At 47.0% G+C, this 15756-nt stretch overlaps 1 protein-coding gene across 3 annotated transcripts; it reads right to left on the bottom strand.

The window, feature by feature from the left end:
* Positions 1-248: 248 nt before the first annotated feature.
* On the bottom strand, positions 249-14088 carry LOC311023575 (FHF complex subunit HOOK-interacting protein 2B-like). 3 transcript variants are annotated; one of them, XM_084025512.1, is made up of 18 exons: positions 13917-14088; positions 12425-12503; positions 12250-12335; positions 12048-12134; positions 11346-11450; positions 11139-11258; positions 10863-11042; positions 9799-9998; positions 7364-7481; positions 6204-6280; positions 5224-5380; positions 4723-4883; positions 3783-3935; positions 3510-3600; positions 3198-3338; positions 1528-1668; positions 1270-1370; positions 249-459 (listed from the first exon to the last, which is right to left on the bottom strand). In XM_084025512.1, the coding sequence occupies exons 1-18, from the start codon at positions 13965-13967 to the stop codon at positions 318-320; spliced, it is 2190 nt and encodes a 729-aa protein (XP_083881638.1). In that variant the 5' UTR covers positions 13968-14088; the 3' UTR covers positions 249-317. The 3 variants fall into 3 exon arrangements, with proteins under 3 accessions (XP_083881638.1, XP_083881640.1, XP_083881639.1); XM_084025514.1 differs by having other exon boundaries at positions 11139-11255; XM_084025513.1 differs by having other exon boundaries at positions 12048-12131.
* Between the last annotated feature and the right edge of the window lie 1668 nt (positions 14089-15756).

The raw sequence follows: 15756 nt of genomic DNA, 5'->3' as shown, positions 1-15756 counted from the left end.
CCCCAACAGTATGTACCAGTGTGAACCAGATTCTTAAGGTGGCTCCGCCCCCAACAGTATGTACCAGTGTGAACCAGATTCTTAAGGTGGCTCCGCCCCCAACAACTTATACAGGTTTGAAACTAAGGCTTACGGTGGTTTCCCGTCCAGGAGAAGATCTTTATTCATCGTCTTTCTTTTCTTTCATGATGAATTCATATTAAAAGTATAATAAATAACTAAAACTGTCATGTGACTGCCAGCTGACTGGTCCAGGTGGTCTGACTGGTCCAGGTGATTCACGACCGGTCCAGGTGGGTCTGACTGGTCCAGGTAAGTCACGGCTGGTCCAGGTGAGTCGCAGCTGGTCCAGGTGAGTCCGACTGGTCCAGGGGCAGTTTGACGAAGGAAATAGCGGCTAGTTCCTTACAGAACTCCTCAAGGACGATGAGTCCTCTCAGCAGGGTCAGGTGCTCCAGTCTGAGGACACATCCACAGGTAAACTCAGTAAACGCAGGTAAACTATCGTGGCGAGCGATCACCGAGCAGTTTTTTTATTATCCCGGTAATTTGTCTGCGTGAGAAACACTAGATGTGACGTGTGCTGCTTCCTCTGACGATGTAAACAGGTCTGTCTCAGTAACGAGCTGAATGTAAAGGAGGACGAAGCTGACTTGTTGTTCTATGGAGTGAAAAGGATTTATCATTCTGACTTCAGCAGAATATTTCCTTGTTCTTTTTTCCATATCTACATGTTCTATTGTGGACCTTTTTGAAATGTTCCGTTAGTCCATATAAGAAATATGCCTTTTTCAAGCTGACAGTTAATTTTGATGGTTTCTTTATATATATATATACATACACATATATATATATATATATATATATATATATATATATATATATGTATGTATATATATATATATATATACATATATATATATATATATATATATATGTATGTATATATATATATATATATATATATACATATATATATATATATATATTAAAGTGAACATGATGAATCCAGCTGACTGCGTTTCTGGTCCGAGACCGTGACCTGGTCTACCAACATACAAGTGTCCCACAACTAGTCCCCCGACATATAGTCCCCCCCGAGGGTCCAAACTGTTTACCACTCATATTAACATCTGTGTCTTTAACAGTAATCCTCTTCATCCACTACACTATTAAATATAGTTCTGCTTCATCTTTAGTCATTGTGATGAGCTTGAGACAGCCTCAAAGACCAGGACATGAGGGACAGACAGTGAGACAGACAGGTACCCAGGGTTATGGTTCAGTCCCAGCAGGTGTCTTCTAGTGTTCAACAGTCTGTCTGTCAGGTTGGAAACCTGCTGAATCCTCTGCATCAACTCTCCCATCAACTGAGACACAGACAGGCAGACAGACAGATACAGACACAGACAGGATGACAAGAAAGGTGTGTTATACCTTTCTATGTCATAGTTGTACTTTAAAAGAAATCACACAGTTCTGACGACGCAGCGTACAGTGAGACAGGTGTATGTCTGTCTGTCTTACCCTGATGAGGACAGAGAAGAGCGACGTGGAGCAGTGAGACAGGTGTATGTAGGGGTTGAGCAGGTATTCCTGCAGCAGCGGGTGGTTGAAGGCCGCCAGTCTGGACAGAACGGAGGTCAGACGCAGGTTCACCTCGTACGGCTACAGGCAGACAGGCAGACAGACGGGTGAGTCAGCATCATACAGGACAGACAGGTGGCAGTGACATCAGACAGACAGGTGAGTCATCATCATACAGGACAGACAGGTGGCGGTGACATCAGACAGACAGGTGAGTCATCATCATACAGGACAGACAGGTGGCATTGACATCAGACAGACAGGTGGCAGTGACATCAGACAGACAGGTGAGTCATCATCATACAGGACAGACAGGTGGCGGTGACATCAGACAGACAGGTGAGTCATCATCATACAGGACAGACAGGTGGCATTGACATCAGACAGACAGGTGGCAGTGACATCAGACAGACAGGTGAGTCATCATCATACAGGACAGACAGGTGGCGGTGACATCAGACAGACAGGTGAGTCATCATCATACAGGACAGACAGGTGTCGGTGACATCAGACAGACAGGTGAGTCATCATCATACAGGACAGACAGGTGTCGGTGACATCAGACAGACAGGTGAGTCATCATCATACAGGACAGACAGGTGGCGGTGACATCAGACAGACAGGTGAGTCATCATCATACAGGACAGACAGGTGTCAGTGACATCAGACAGACAGGTGGCAGTGACATCAGACAGACAGGTGAGTCATCATCATACAGGACAGACAGGTGCCGGTGACATCAGACAGACAGGTGAGTCATCATCATACAGGACAGACAGGTGGCAGTGACATCAGACAGACAGGTGAGTCATCATCATACAGGACAGACAGGTGGCGGTGACATCAGACAGACAGGTGAGTCATCATTATACAGGACAGACAGGTGGCAGTGACATCAGACAGACAGGTGAGTCATCATCATACAGGACAGACAGGTGGCGGTGACATCAGACAGACAGGTGAGTCATCATTATACAGGACAGACAGGTGGCAGTGACATCAGACAGACAGGTGGCAGTGACATCAGACAGACAGGTGAGTCATCATCATACAGGACAGACAGGTGGCGGTGACATCAGACAGACAGGTGAGTCATCATCATACAGGACAGACAGGTGGCGGTGACATCAGACAGACAGGTGAGTCATCATCATACAGGACAGACAGGTGGCAGTGACATCAGACAGACAGGTGAGTCATCATCATACAGGACAGACAGGTGGCGGTGACATCAGACAGACAGGTGGCGGTGACATCAGACAGACAGGTGAGTCATCATTATACAGGACAGACAGGTGGCATTGACATCAGACAGACAGGTGGCAGTGACATCAGACAGACAGGTGAGTCATCATCATACAGGACAGACAGGTGGCGGTGACATCAGACAGACAGGTGAGTCATCATCATACAGGACAGACAGGTGGCAGTGACATCAGACAGACAGGTGGCAGTGACATCAGACAGACAGGTGAGTCATCATCATACAGGACAGACAGGTGGCAGTGACATCAGACAGACAGGTGGCAGTGACATCAGACAGACAGGTGAGTCAGCATCATACAGGACAGACAGGTGGCGGTGACGTCAGACAGACAGGTGGTGTCTACCTGCTCAAGGACGCGTCCCAGCCGGTCAAACAGAACCTTCAGCAGGTGACCTTGGAAGAACTCCTCCCCCTCAGGGGGAGGGGGAGGGGGGAGACTGAGCGGCCAATCCCAGGACAGAGAGAGAGACCGACACTCCGTCACCTGATGGAGAGGAAGACCTCCATCAGGTACCGGTCTGTGTGAGGACCAGGTCCCATGGTTTAAAAGGTCGTCATAGCAACACATCCTTCAATCCAGTGTGTGTGTGTGTTCTGACCAGTGTGTGTGTGTGTGTGTGTTCTGACCAGTGTGTGTGTGTGTGTGTGTTCTGACCAGTGTGTGAGCGTCGTGGACGTACGACTCATATCCTCCCTCCTTTAACAGCTGAGCTGATCGGACCTGAACAGGAACTAAACACAGGAAACTACACACACACACACACACACACACACACACACACACACACACACACACACACACACACACACACACACACACACACACACACACACACACACACACAACTTTCAGTAGAAACAAAAGGGGGGGGGGGGGGTGTTGAAGTGAGTGGGGTCAGACAGGTGTGTGTGTGTGTGTGTGTGTTACCTGTTGACAACGTCAGCAGCTGATCCCAGACCAGAGGGAGGAGGAGGAGCAGAGGAGGAAGAGGAGCAGAGAGGAGGAGGAGGAGGAGGAAGGAGCAGCTGACTGTCTGACGACAACAAGCTGTCAGAGAAGAACGGGTCCTCCTCCAGACCACTGGACAAACACACACACACACATACACACACACACACACACACACACACACACACACACACACACACACACACACACACACACACACACACACACACACACACACACACACACACACACACACACACACACACACACACACACACACACACACACACAGTGATCAATATGATGCTTCAGTGTTTCCCACACATTGACGAGACTATGGCGCACCGCGGCTCTAATAGGCCTAGACAGCCTGGTTTGCCTGGTTTGGTTCATCAACGTTCTGTTTTCCCCGTTGCCATGGCACGGCGTCCCCGGCGCCGACCCCCCCTCAGCTGGCGAGTTTGACAGTGCGTGCACGTGTGTCAAAACCAAAACACCAAGGAAGGCTGAGGAATTGTCCCCCACTTATATTAATTATAATAATAATAGTCATGATAAACTAATAGTTTAAAGGCTCAGCACTGTGTTTTAGTCATTTTTGTTTTCATCTTTTCTTGAATGCTTAAACTCCTCAACCCCATTCAGTATGTCAACATCTGGATCAGAACCAGCACTTTGGAAGAAATTGGTCAGTAATTGATGTCATATTTTGGTTCTCAAAATTCACCAAATTGATGCATTAAAATGAAATCTATTCAAAATTACAGCCCGGGGGGGCGTGCCCCCAGACTCCCTTAGAGGATCGCAAGCCCCCCCACCATAGTCTCCAAAAATCCTGTGGGAAACACTGTGCTTTGTACTGTAATGATGTCATGATATGATGTCATGTCCTGCAGTGATGTCAGCGTGTTGGGCTCACTCGCTGTCCTCGTTGTTGCTCTCTGTGTGCCTGTCTTCCTGCCCTGCAGGGGGCGACAGGTAGCTCCGCCGCTGCAGGAAGCTCAACACCAGGATGTCCAGAATGTCCCTGTGGGGCTTCTGTAGGAGCTCCTCCACCAGGGACAGGGACACCAGGCTGATCTGGGGACAGGAAGACATGTGGACTGGTCTGGGGTTCCTCATGTGGTGATTGTATAACGGGAACATGAATCCCCTCCTCGCCCCCCATGGGCTCGGGTCCTCTACCAGAGGCTTGGGAGCCCAGGAGTTCTGCACAGGATCTTAGCTGTTCCTAGGACTGGACTCTTCTGGACAGGGATCTGGATTTCTTGAGGATGCATTAACAGGCACACAGCCCTCCTGTTTCTAACTAGCTTCGTGTTACTGTGGGTTTTGGGTTAAAGAATCTTGTTCAGAAGCGTGTGGAGATCCTGTGTGGGGGGCTAGTTATTCCACACAGGGCTCCTGTAGCTGGACTTACCTGGTCCGAGATGTGGTCACAGCGCTGCAGCAACAGGTGAGTCAGTGTGTGTGTCCTCAGCAGGAAGTGAACCAGCTGATCCAGCAGTGAAGAGGACTGGACGAGTCTGACGGCAGCACAGAGGACTGAGGTGGAGACCAAGACCATCTGCTCAGACCTGAACCAAGCAAACACACCTGAACACAAGCACATATGCTCACACCTGGGGGGTATTCCAGGAAGCAGGCTCAACCAACACTGAACCTAACCCTGAACTCTAACCCCAACCGTGAACTCTGAACCCAACCCTAACCCTGAACTCTGAACCCAACCCTGAACTCTGAACCCAACCCTGAACCCTGAACTCTGAACCCAACCCTGAACCCTAACCCTGAACTCTGAACCCAACCCTGAACCCTGAACTCTGAACCCAACCCTGAACCCTGAACTCTGAACCTAACCCTGAACTCTGAACCCTGAACTCTGAACCCAACCCTGAACTCTGAACTCTGAACCTAACTCTGAACCTAACCCTGAACCCTGAACCCAACCCTAACCCTGAACTCTGAACCCAACCCTGAACCCTGAACTCTGAACCTAACCCTGAACTCTGAACCCAACCCTGAACCCTGAACTCTGAACCCAACCCTAACCCTGAACTCTGAACCCAACCCTAACCCTGAACTCTGAACCCAACCCTAACCCTGAACCCTGAACTCTGAACCCAACCCTGAACCCTGAACTCTGAACCCAACCCTGAACCCTGAACTCTGAACCCAACCCTAACCCTGAACTCTGAACCCAACCCTAACCCTGAACTCTGAACCCAACCCTGAACCCTGAACTCTGAACCTAACCCTGAACTCTGAACCCAACCCTGAACCCTGAACTCTGAACCCAACCCTAACCCTGAACTCTGAACCCAACCCTGAACCTATCCTACTGATGTTTACAGTAGTACAACTGTACAGTTAATAAACAGAGGTGATGTCCAGACTTACGTGTGCAGCAGCTGCGGCTGAAGAACCTCCAACAACCAGAACTGATGAACACACTGGGAAAGCTTCATGGCTAACACCTGCAAATACACACACACACACACACACACACACACACACACACACACACACACACACACACACACACACACACATACACACACACACACACACACACACACATACACACACACACACACACACACACACACACACTATCATACATCCCGTTCCAGACAGCAGGTTTTCCAGAAACTCTGAGTTTGTTAACCCTAAGAAGAGGGATACTCTGGACTCTGAAATGTGCCTTCCTTTCCTCGTCACCCTAATCGATGGAAATAAAAGTGATTCTAGCAGCTTTACGTCGGGAAAGGATTTTGATTGCTTAGAATGAAATTACCATTTTTCCTACGGATCACATCTCTAAACAATGCTCTTTCATATCCCGGATATAATCCAGATTCTTTGCAGAGCTCTTTAGATTTTTGCGAACGGGAGTTTTCTGAAAAAGGACATTTCTTTGTTGAAATAGCTGCTTATATTTACTGTTTAATATGTGAAATATGATTAAAATCGTATTTTATGTATTTGGCAATATTCTTATGCTTAATTTTTAGCTGTAGCCACTTTCTGTTTGTGCCTGTGGGATTACACCTATATGAAAATGATTATTAGTTAATTGCACTACTTTGTGAACTACAGGCGTTGAACACCTGTTGCCTGCACCGTAGGCAGCGTTGCTAACCGTTACACCAGAGTCGCTCTACAAATTTGAATATAAGGCGTTATCACCTTTAGATCAATCGACTGTTTCATTCAGTTATACATAATTAAGTCGGGCCGTAAATGTCCGCCACACCAACTATCTCTACTTTGTGCAGTTACATTGGTCCGCTTTTTGAAGGATGAGCTCGTTTTCTCCATAAACACTCAGTAATATCTAATAACTCTCCTGGTTGCAATGGTGAATCGTAGTATTGGAGCTCTATTGATGATGGATTTGTAGAGTCGTTTGTAGAGATGACATACTCAGTTTTGATTTGAGTTTTCGGTTCCAGAACAGCTGTTCTGAATTAGTTCAGAGTTGCCCATCTCAGAGTTGGTCGACTCAGAGTTCAGGGTTAGGTTCAGAGTCCAGGGTTGGGTTCAGAGTTTTTTTGTACCTGAGGCGCTTCTGTCATCAGGTGATCCACAAAGTCCAACCAGGAGAAGAAGTTGGTCATGTGATTTGAAGCAGGTGCCTCTGATCTGAGATCAGGGGTGTGGTGAGAGAACTGAGAGCTGAAACACAGAAGAGAACTACAGGATTCTCTCTACTGCTCCTGTTCTAGTCCTGCTCTTGTTCTAGTCCTGAGCGTGTTCTAGTCCTGAGCGTGTTCTAGTCCTGAGCGTGTTCTAGTCCTGCTCCTGTTCTAGTCCTGAGCGTGTTCTAGTCCTGCTCCTGTTCTAGTCCTGAGCGTGTTCTAGTCCTGAGCGTGTTCTAGTCCTGCTCCTGTTCTAGTCCTGAGTGCGTTCTAGTCCTGCTCCTGTTCTAGTCCTGAGCGTGTTCTAGTCCTGCTCCTGTTCTAGTCCTGAGCGTGTTCTAGTCCTGCTCCTGTTCTAGTCCTGAGCGTGTTCTAGTCCTGCTCCTGTTCTAGTCCTGCTCTTGTTCTAGTCCTGAGCGTGTTCTAGTCCTGAGCGTGTTCTAGTCCTGCTCCTGTTCTAGTCCTGAGCGTGTTCTAGTCCTGCTCCTGTTCTAGTCCTGAGCGTGTTCTAGTCCTGCTCCTGTTCTAGTCCTGAGCGTGTTCTAGTCCTGCTCCTGTTCTAGTCCTGAGCGTGTTCTAGTCCTGCTCCTGTTCTAGTCCTGAGTGCGTTCTAGTCCTGCTCTTGTTCTAGTCCTGCTCTTGTTCTAGTCCTGCTCCTGTTCTAGTCCTGCTCCTGTTCTAGTCCTGAGTGCGTTCTAGTCCTGCTCTTGTTCTAGTCCTGAGTGTGTTCTAGTCCTGAGCGTGTTCTAGTCCTGAGCGTGTTCTAGTCCTGCTCCTGTTCTAGTCCTGAGTGCGTTCTAGTCCTGCTCTTGTTCTAGTCCTGAGTGTGTTCTAGTCCTGCTCCTGTTCTAGTCCTGAGCGTGTTCTAGTCCTGCTCCTGTTCTAGTCCTGAGTGCGTTCTAGTCCTGCTCTTGTTCTAGTCCTGCTCTTGTTCTAGTCCTGAGCGTGTTCTAGTCCTGAGTGTGTTCTAGTCCTGCTCCTGTTCTAGTCCTGCTCCTGTTCTAGTCCTGAGTGTGTTCTAGTCCTGCTCCTGTTCTAGTCCTGCTCCTGTTCTAGTCCTGAGCGTGTTCTAGTCCTGCTCCTGTTCTAGTCCTGCTCTTGTTCTAGTCCTGCTCTTGTTCTAGTCCTGAGCGTGTTCTAGTCCTGCTCCTGTTCTAGTCCTGCTCTTGTTCTAGTCCTGCTCCTGTTCTAGTCCTGAGTGTGTTCTAGTCCTGCTCCTGTTCTAGTCCTGAGTGTGTTCTAGTCCTGCTCCTGTTCTAGTCCTGCTCTTGTTCTAGTCCTGCTCTTGTTCTAGTCCTGAGCGTGTTCTAGTCCTGCTCCTGTTCTAGTCCTGCTCTTGTTCTAGTCCTGCTCTTGTTCTAGTCCTGAGCGTGTTCTAGTCCTGCTCTTGTTCTAGTCCTGCTCTTGTTCTAGTCCTGAGTGTGTTCTAGTCCTGCTCCTGTTCTAGTCCTGAGTGTGTTCTAGTCCTGCTCCTGTTCTAGTCCTGAGTGTGTTCTAGTCCTGCTCCTGTTCTAGTCCTGCTCTAAAGCCTGGTTTATGCTTCTGCGTCACGTCGACGGCGTAGTTATGTGTAGCACTCTGTGACGACGCGGACCCCTACGCCGTAGCCTGACGTGCACCTCCAAAATATCCTAACTACGTGACGTGGCGACGCGGACAGCAAGGGCTGTGATTGGTCCGCTACTCGGATATGAGCCCTCTGAAAACACACACACAGCTACACCCGCCTCGCGGGTCCAGACTCTTCTCTGTTCTGGTCCTCAGTGGTGGAACGAACTCCCGACTAATGTCAGGACAGCAGAGTCACTGCCATCTTCACAAAAAGGCTCAAGACTCACCTGTTCAGACCTCACCTCGACTCTGCATAGCATGACCCACTAACACCCCCCTGTTGCTCTTAAGGTATGTTTTGCTGAACAGCTACTACTTTACTCAGACGAGGAACAAACACTTCTTCTATTTTAGCTCTTACTTTATCGGCAATGATATGTTGTGGTTTCTTTTTTTCCTTCTTTTGACAAATGTACTTATTGTAAGTTGCTTTGGACAAAAGCGTCTGCTAAATGACCTAAATGTAAATGTAGCGGCATGGTAGTGAATTGCAGAGCAACACGTTCTTCAACACAGAACTTCGAATGGTCAACGACAGTGTCACATCTACGATGTCAAGGTGACGCAGAAGCATAAATCAGCCAATCAGTAGACCATAGCTTTAATCTATTATAATTATAAATAAGTCACATTCACACAGTCAGTCATAGATTTATATTAATACAACTCAATATGAAGTGAACTATATTCTACATTTATATTATACTAAGTCCTTGATGAGTGTGTTAGGTGTGTATATTAACCTCCATGGTGTATGAGGCCAGCTGTGAACCTCTTCAGGATCCAGACTCTCCAGAGGCAGCATGGAGTAGAGATCCAGCAGCCTCCCAGCCAGCAGCTCCCCCAGCTGGGTCTGATTGGACAGGATGTCACCCGATGAGTCAGACTGGAGAGAAGACAGCAGCAGGAGGCTTTGGTAGGCCTTCAGACACACCGTCGGTCTCTGTGGAGACACGACAGCATGAAGACAACAACAGCAAGATAATAGACTTGATTGTATTGCAGAGCTAAGACTGCATTAACAACATACTGAAGACTTGTTGATAAGCGTGAAACCATTGCGAACGGAGACCCGGTCGAACACAGACAGGGAGTCTCTCTGAGTCCCTCTGAGTGGGTCATGCTATGCAGAGTCGAGGTGAGGTCTGAACAGGTGAGTCTTGAGCCTTTTTGTGAAGATAGCAGTGACTCTGCTGTCCTGACATTAGTCGGGAGTTCGTTCCACCACTGAGGACCAGAACAGAGAAGAGTCTGGACTTTGCTGAGCCACATTTGTTTGATTTCAGCGATGGTGGTACCAGCCGGCCAGCTGAAGTAGAGGAACCAAGTGCTCGCTTCGGGGCATGAGGTTTGACCAGTGTTTGAAGGTAGATGGGTGCCGTTCCATTGATGGCCCTGAAGGCCAGTGTCATCGTCTTGAATTGGATGCGTGCTGCAACAGGGAGCCAGTGGAGGTCACGGAGGAGGGGGGTCACATGGGAGAATTTGGGTAGATTGAAGATAAGATCTTGCTTTATACTAGATTTTGAGGGTCTGTAATTGCGTCTCATGGGTTCTCCTATCACTGCTACCTAGATGATACTCACCTCTTCCGCTCTTTCCCTCCGACAGCCTGATCGCAACTCACATCTCAGGATGTCTGTGAATCACTCTGAACTCCAGAACTAACCCTGGACTCCGGACCTAACCCTGGACTCCGGACCCTGTTTCTGACCCTGGTTCAGATGAACTGAAGGTGCCTTGAAGGATCAATCCTCTTTCACACCGATTGATTATTACTTTGTAACTTTGTTACCAGTTAACTCACCTGACTCTTGGAGAGCTTCAGCAAAGCCGATAGCAGACCGGATTCTGATTGTACAGGGCTGCAGGTAGATGGGTTTGATTGGCTGGAAAGCAGTGGTGCCTCTGACCTGTGATTGGAAGCTTGTGTGCTGGGCTGTGATTGGTCAGTGGCACCTGTCCTGGCGGCTGGTTGGTCCAGAACCTGAAAACATATGATGGTGTAGTAAAGGAGATGACAACATCGTTCTCAGTCAGCCCAGACGGTTCAGTGGGTGGAGCTGCAGCAGCTGCTGGTTACCTGGAGGACGGAGCTAAGCACGTGCGGATCCTGTTCGACTTTGGAGCAGACGACCAATAAGAACTGAGCTTCCTCCTTCTCATTGAGAGAACTAGGAAGTGCACAGAGACCAATCAGCTTCTGGAGGAGGAGCGGAGGTGATGTCAGGAAGTGACATCATCAGCACAGTGGTGAAGGGACACATGACTGACTGCAGGTCAGAATTACCTGCACAGGTTTGTAAACGTTGACCAGCTGCAGCAGAGACTTCTTGATCTGGGACAGGAACTTAGAGAAGAACAGCAAGACCTGCTGGACCATACCGGGGGGGTACTGAGGAGTAGGAGGAACAGGGAGGAGAAGGAGGAGGGGGGAGGAAAATAAAGACCACTACTGGACTCTACTGTTGTCCATGAGTAGAACCCTCCTCTACTGGACTCTACTGTTGCCTGAGTAGAACCCTCCTCTACTGTACTCTACTGTTGCCTGAGTAGAACCCTCCTCTACTGGACTCTACTGTTACCTGAGTAGAACCCTCCTCTACTGTACTCTACTGTTACCCGAGTAGAACCTTCCTCTATGGGACTCGACTGTTACCTGAGTAGAACCCTCCTCTACTGGACTCTACTGTTACCTGAGTAGAACCCTCCTCTACTGTACTCTACTGTTACCCGAGTAGAACCTTCCTCTATGGGACTCGACTGTTACCTGAGTAGAACCCTCCTCTACTGGACTCTACTGTTGCCTGAGTAGAACCCTCCTCTACTGGACTCTACTGTTACCTGAGTAGAACCCTCCTCTACTGGACTCTACTGTTACCTGAGTAGAACCCTCCTCTACTGGACTCTACTGTTACCTGAGTAGAACCCTCCTCTACTGGACTCTACTGTTACCTGAGTAGAACCCTCCTCTACTGGACTCTACTGTTACCTGAGCCTTTCCCAGAGTGCACAGCGTCTCCATCAGTTTGTGTTGCAGAAGATACTCCAAACATGGTCCTGTCTCATCCACAGCCTGTTGATCAATGCATCAATCAGAATATCAATCAATACCTGCATCTAATCCTAAACTTACGGTGTATAATTGTATTTTTACAGTGTACTACTACTGCATAGAGAGTCCAGTGTGTTACCTGTTGCTTCTCCTCGTATACCAGGATGTCCAGCATCTGTCGGAGACGCCAGGGGATCTCTGTCTCTTTGACAGGACGACTGTCATCTACACAGACAGACAGCAGCTGTCAGCCAACGTCATTGGCTGATCAGGATGATCAGGTGACACAGTGTCTGCAGGTTAAAGCTGCTCACCTGTCGTCTTGATGTAATAGTTGGTTATTGATTTCCAATGATCCACAAAGGAGTCAAGCAGGTCTACAGTAGGCTCCCTCTGAGTCAGAGATACAGGTAAAGAGACAGACAGGTAGACAGACCGAGAGGGAGATTTACACTAAACACCTCTAGAGTCTCCATCTAACACGGTGACGTATTTACACTAAACACCTCTAGAGTCTCCATCTAACACGGTGACATATTTACACTAAACACCTCTAGTCTCTATCTAACACGGTGACGTATTTACACTAAACACCTCTAGTCTCTATCTAACACGGTGACGTATTTACACTAAACACCTCTAGTCTCTATCTAACACGGTGACGTATTTACACTAAACACCTCTAGAGTCTCCATCTAACACGGTGACGTATTTACACTAAACACCTCTAGAGTCTCCATCTAACACGGTGACGTATTTACACTAAACACCTCTAGAGTCTCTATCTACCACGGTGACGTATTTACACTAAACACCTCTAGAGTCTCCATCTAACACGGTGACGTATTTACACTAAACACCTCTAGAGTCTCTATCTACCACGGTGACGTATTTAAACTAAACACCTCTAGAGTCTCCATCTAACACGGTGACGTATTTACACTAAACACCTCTAGAGTCTCTATCTACCACGGTGACGTATTTACACTAAACACCTCTAGAGTCTCTATCTACCACGGTGACGTATTTACACTAAACACCTCTAGAGTCTCCATCTAACACGGTGACGTATTTAAACTAAACACCTCTAGAGTCTCCATCTAACACGGTGACGTATTTACACTAAACACCTCTAGAGTCTCTATCTACCACGGTGACGTATTTACACTAAACACCTCTAGAGTCTCTATCTACCACGGTGACGTATTTACACTAAACACCTCTAGAGTCTCCATCTACCACGGTGACATATTTACACTAAACACATCTAGTCTCTATCTAACACGGTGACGTATTTACACTAAACACCTCTAGAGTCTCCATCTACCACGGTGACATATTTACACTAAACACCTCTAGAGTCTCTATCTACCACGGTGACGTATTTACACTAAACACCTCTAGAGTCTCCATCTACCACGGTGACATATTTACACTAAACACATCTAGTCTCTATCTAACACGGTGACGTATTTACACTAAACACATCTAGTCTCTATCTAACACGGTGACGTATTTACACTAAACACATCTAGTCTCTATCTAACACGGTGACGTATTTACACTAAACACCTCCAAAGTCTCTGTCTAATAAAGCAGTAGCCTAACAGAACATGCAAAAATACCACGTTAAGTAGGCGGTCCATGAACGCACCATCAACATGTCGGGACACATTCCATTCCTCCACGTCCTCCACCCTCACTCGCTTCAACTTTATGTAACTTTGTGTAACTTTATAGCGTTAGCGTTAGCTATACTTAGCTAACCGAGCTAAACTAGCTAACGGTGACTAGCTGCTGACTCACCGTCTCGAGCGCGTGCAGCAACATGCTGCTCAGCCTGCTGAACGTCTCCATTCTCCCGCCGAGGTCCGGTAGACCCGGTCCGACCCGGTTAGTTACCGGTTTACTCTAACATGTTGACAACCAAACGAACAGCTGACCGATCCGCGTCAAGTGGAAACAACTGCATACAAACATCCGGGAAAAGTTTCAAAATAAAAGAACACAAACCAAATAATTTTACTGCATCCTTTCTCAATGTCCGCGTCTCAACACCGGCATGTCTGCTTCTCGAGGTCTGTCTATTAAAGCAACGTGAGACAGACGTGAGACAGACGTGAGACAGACGGGAGAGATAATTTAACTAACAGAGAATATAAACATGTGTAAATAATGGAGAATATAAACGTGTATAAATAATAGAGAACATAAACATGTTTAAATAATAGAAAATATAAACCTATACAGATAATAGAGAATACAAACATAAATAAAAGAGAATATAAACATAAATAATAGAGAATATCATCAGAAGCCATGGCAGCGCAGCACTGGCAGGTGGAGGGAGGAGATGGTGACAAACAGGTTCATCTGACCAATCACAGCTCTGCTGGCAGCAGTCGATAGGAGAAGCCCCTGGCTGCAGCACGCAGATCGGGGCGTGGCTCAACGTGGGCGGAGTTAAACGTTTGACTCCGCCCACCGCGCGGGCGCCATCTGGTGGCGGAGTTTGGGCAGCACATTCTCAAACATCAATGCAGCACCTACGGCCAGAGTGGCATAAAACCCACGCATTGATGTAGAATAACGATACAATTTCAATTCACGTGTTAGCTGGCTTTCATTAAAATACAGAGAGAGAGAGCTAATAATTAAGTCAAATGTATTAGGTACCATTGTTTGATCAGCTCTGTCCCGATATGCCACACCTCTGGGTTTAGCTCAAAACACTTTTGTATGGGGGGACCTTTCATTATGATTTATATCAGGATCAGGTCTGGTGTAGTTCTTTGGTAAAAAAAAAATATTTTTGTAGCTTAAATGTAAATACCAGCCAACACAATAATAGTAATAAATAATAATAACAAAATAATGGTAATACGTGTACATTTTCATGAGCCGTCACAACTTCACACACACCTTTTTACTGAGGTTCAGCTCCTACTGAACTCGAAACCTGTGTTCCTCTGGCCAGCTGAACTGGAACAGTGAAGTGAAATCAGGACTTAGTATTGGGCTTCTTTTTTTACTCTAAGTCCATTATTTTATCCATGCTGCCAATATTTAAAAAATAAATAAACAATGAATTCTACCATAGCATTTCCCCCAAGTGAGTGTGACAAACAGTATAGACACATGTAAAAAAAATGTGTACACTCAATTATATCAGCTTCATTAAGGAGATCGAAGACTGAGTGATGTTTGTGCCATTGACACTTGAATAGCTTTATTTATTTATTCCTGTCTGTCACTTCTTTCAAATGCAGAAAAAACCTGCATCTGCCTTGTGTCCATCATGTTCATACAAAAGTCATCATAATCTTCCTGCAAACTAAAAAGGAACAAGAACGGTTCCCTGAGATCATTTATCTCCTCTTCATCCAGGCCATCAGACATGCGTAGCAGCTCCACTGCCCTCAAGCGATCTTCCTCGTCCATGGTGATGACCTGGGGAAGGGACATTTTTCCCTTGAATGCTTTTGACCGACACCACCTTGCTGCCTCAGTGGTGTCCCTAAGCAGAGCATCCTCCTATGAAAAATAAAGAAAATAATTATTAAAATAAAGATTGGAGAAGGCAGAAAATGGTGAAATAAGAAAAGCCCACAGCAGGTAACATACTCCGTTCCCTGTTCCCAGTTCC

This window comes from Eutrigla gurnardus (assembly GCF_963514095.1).
Source record: "Eutrigla gurnardus genome assembly, chromosome: 13".
Classification (NCBI taxonomy): Eukaryota; Metazoa; Chordata; class Actinopteri; order Perciformes; family Triglidae; genus Eutrigla; species Eutrigla gurnardus.
Note: the sequence above shows the minus strand (reverse complement) of the source record. Positions and strands in the feature narration are given on the sequence as shown.

Bases quoted from the DNA above. Each gene is read 5' to 3' on its own strand.
- LOC311023575 (XM_084025512.1), bottom strand. From the start codon at position 13,967: ATGGAGACGTTCAGCAGGCTGAGCAGCATGTTGCTGCACGCGCTCGAG. The intron at 3,936-4,722 runs GTGAGCCCAACA...GTGTTTGTCCAG, and splicing joins AGCAACAACGAGGACAGCGA to TGGTCTGGAGGAGGACCCGT. The intron at 3,601-3,782 runs GTAACACACACA...GTGTGTGTGTAG, and splicing joins GCTGCTGACGTTGTCAACAG to TTTCCTGTGTTTAGTTCCTG.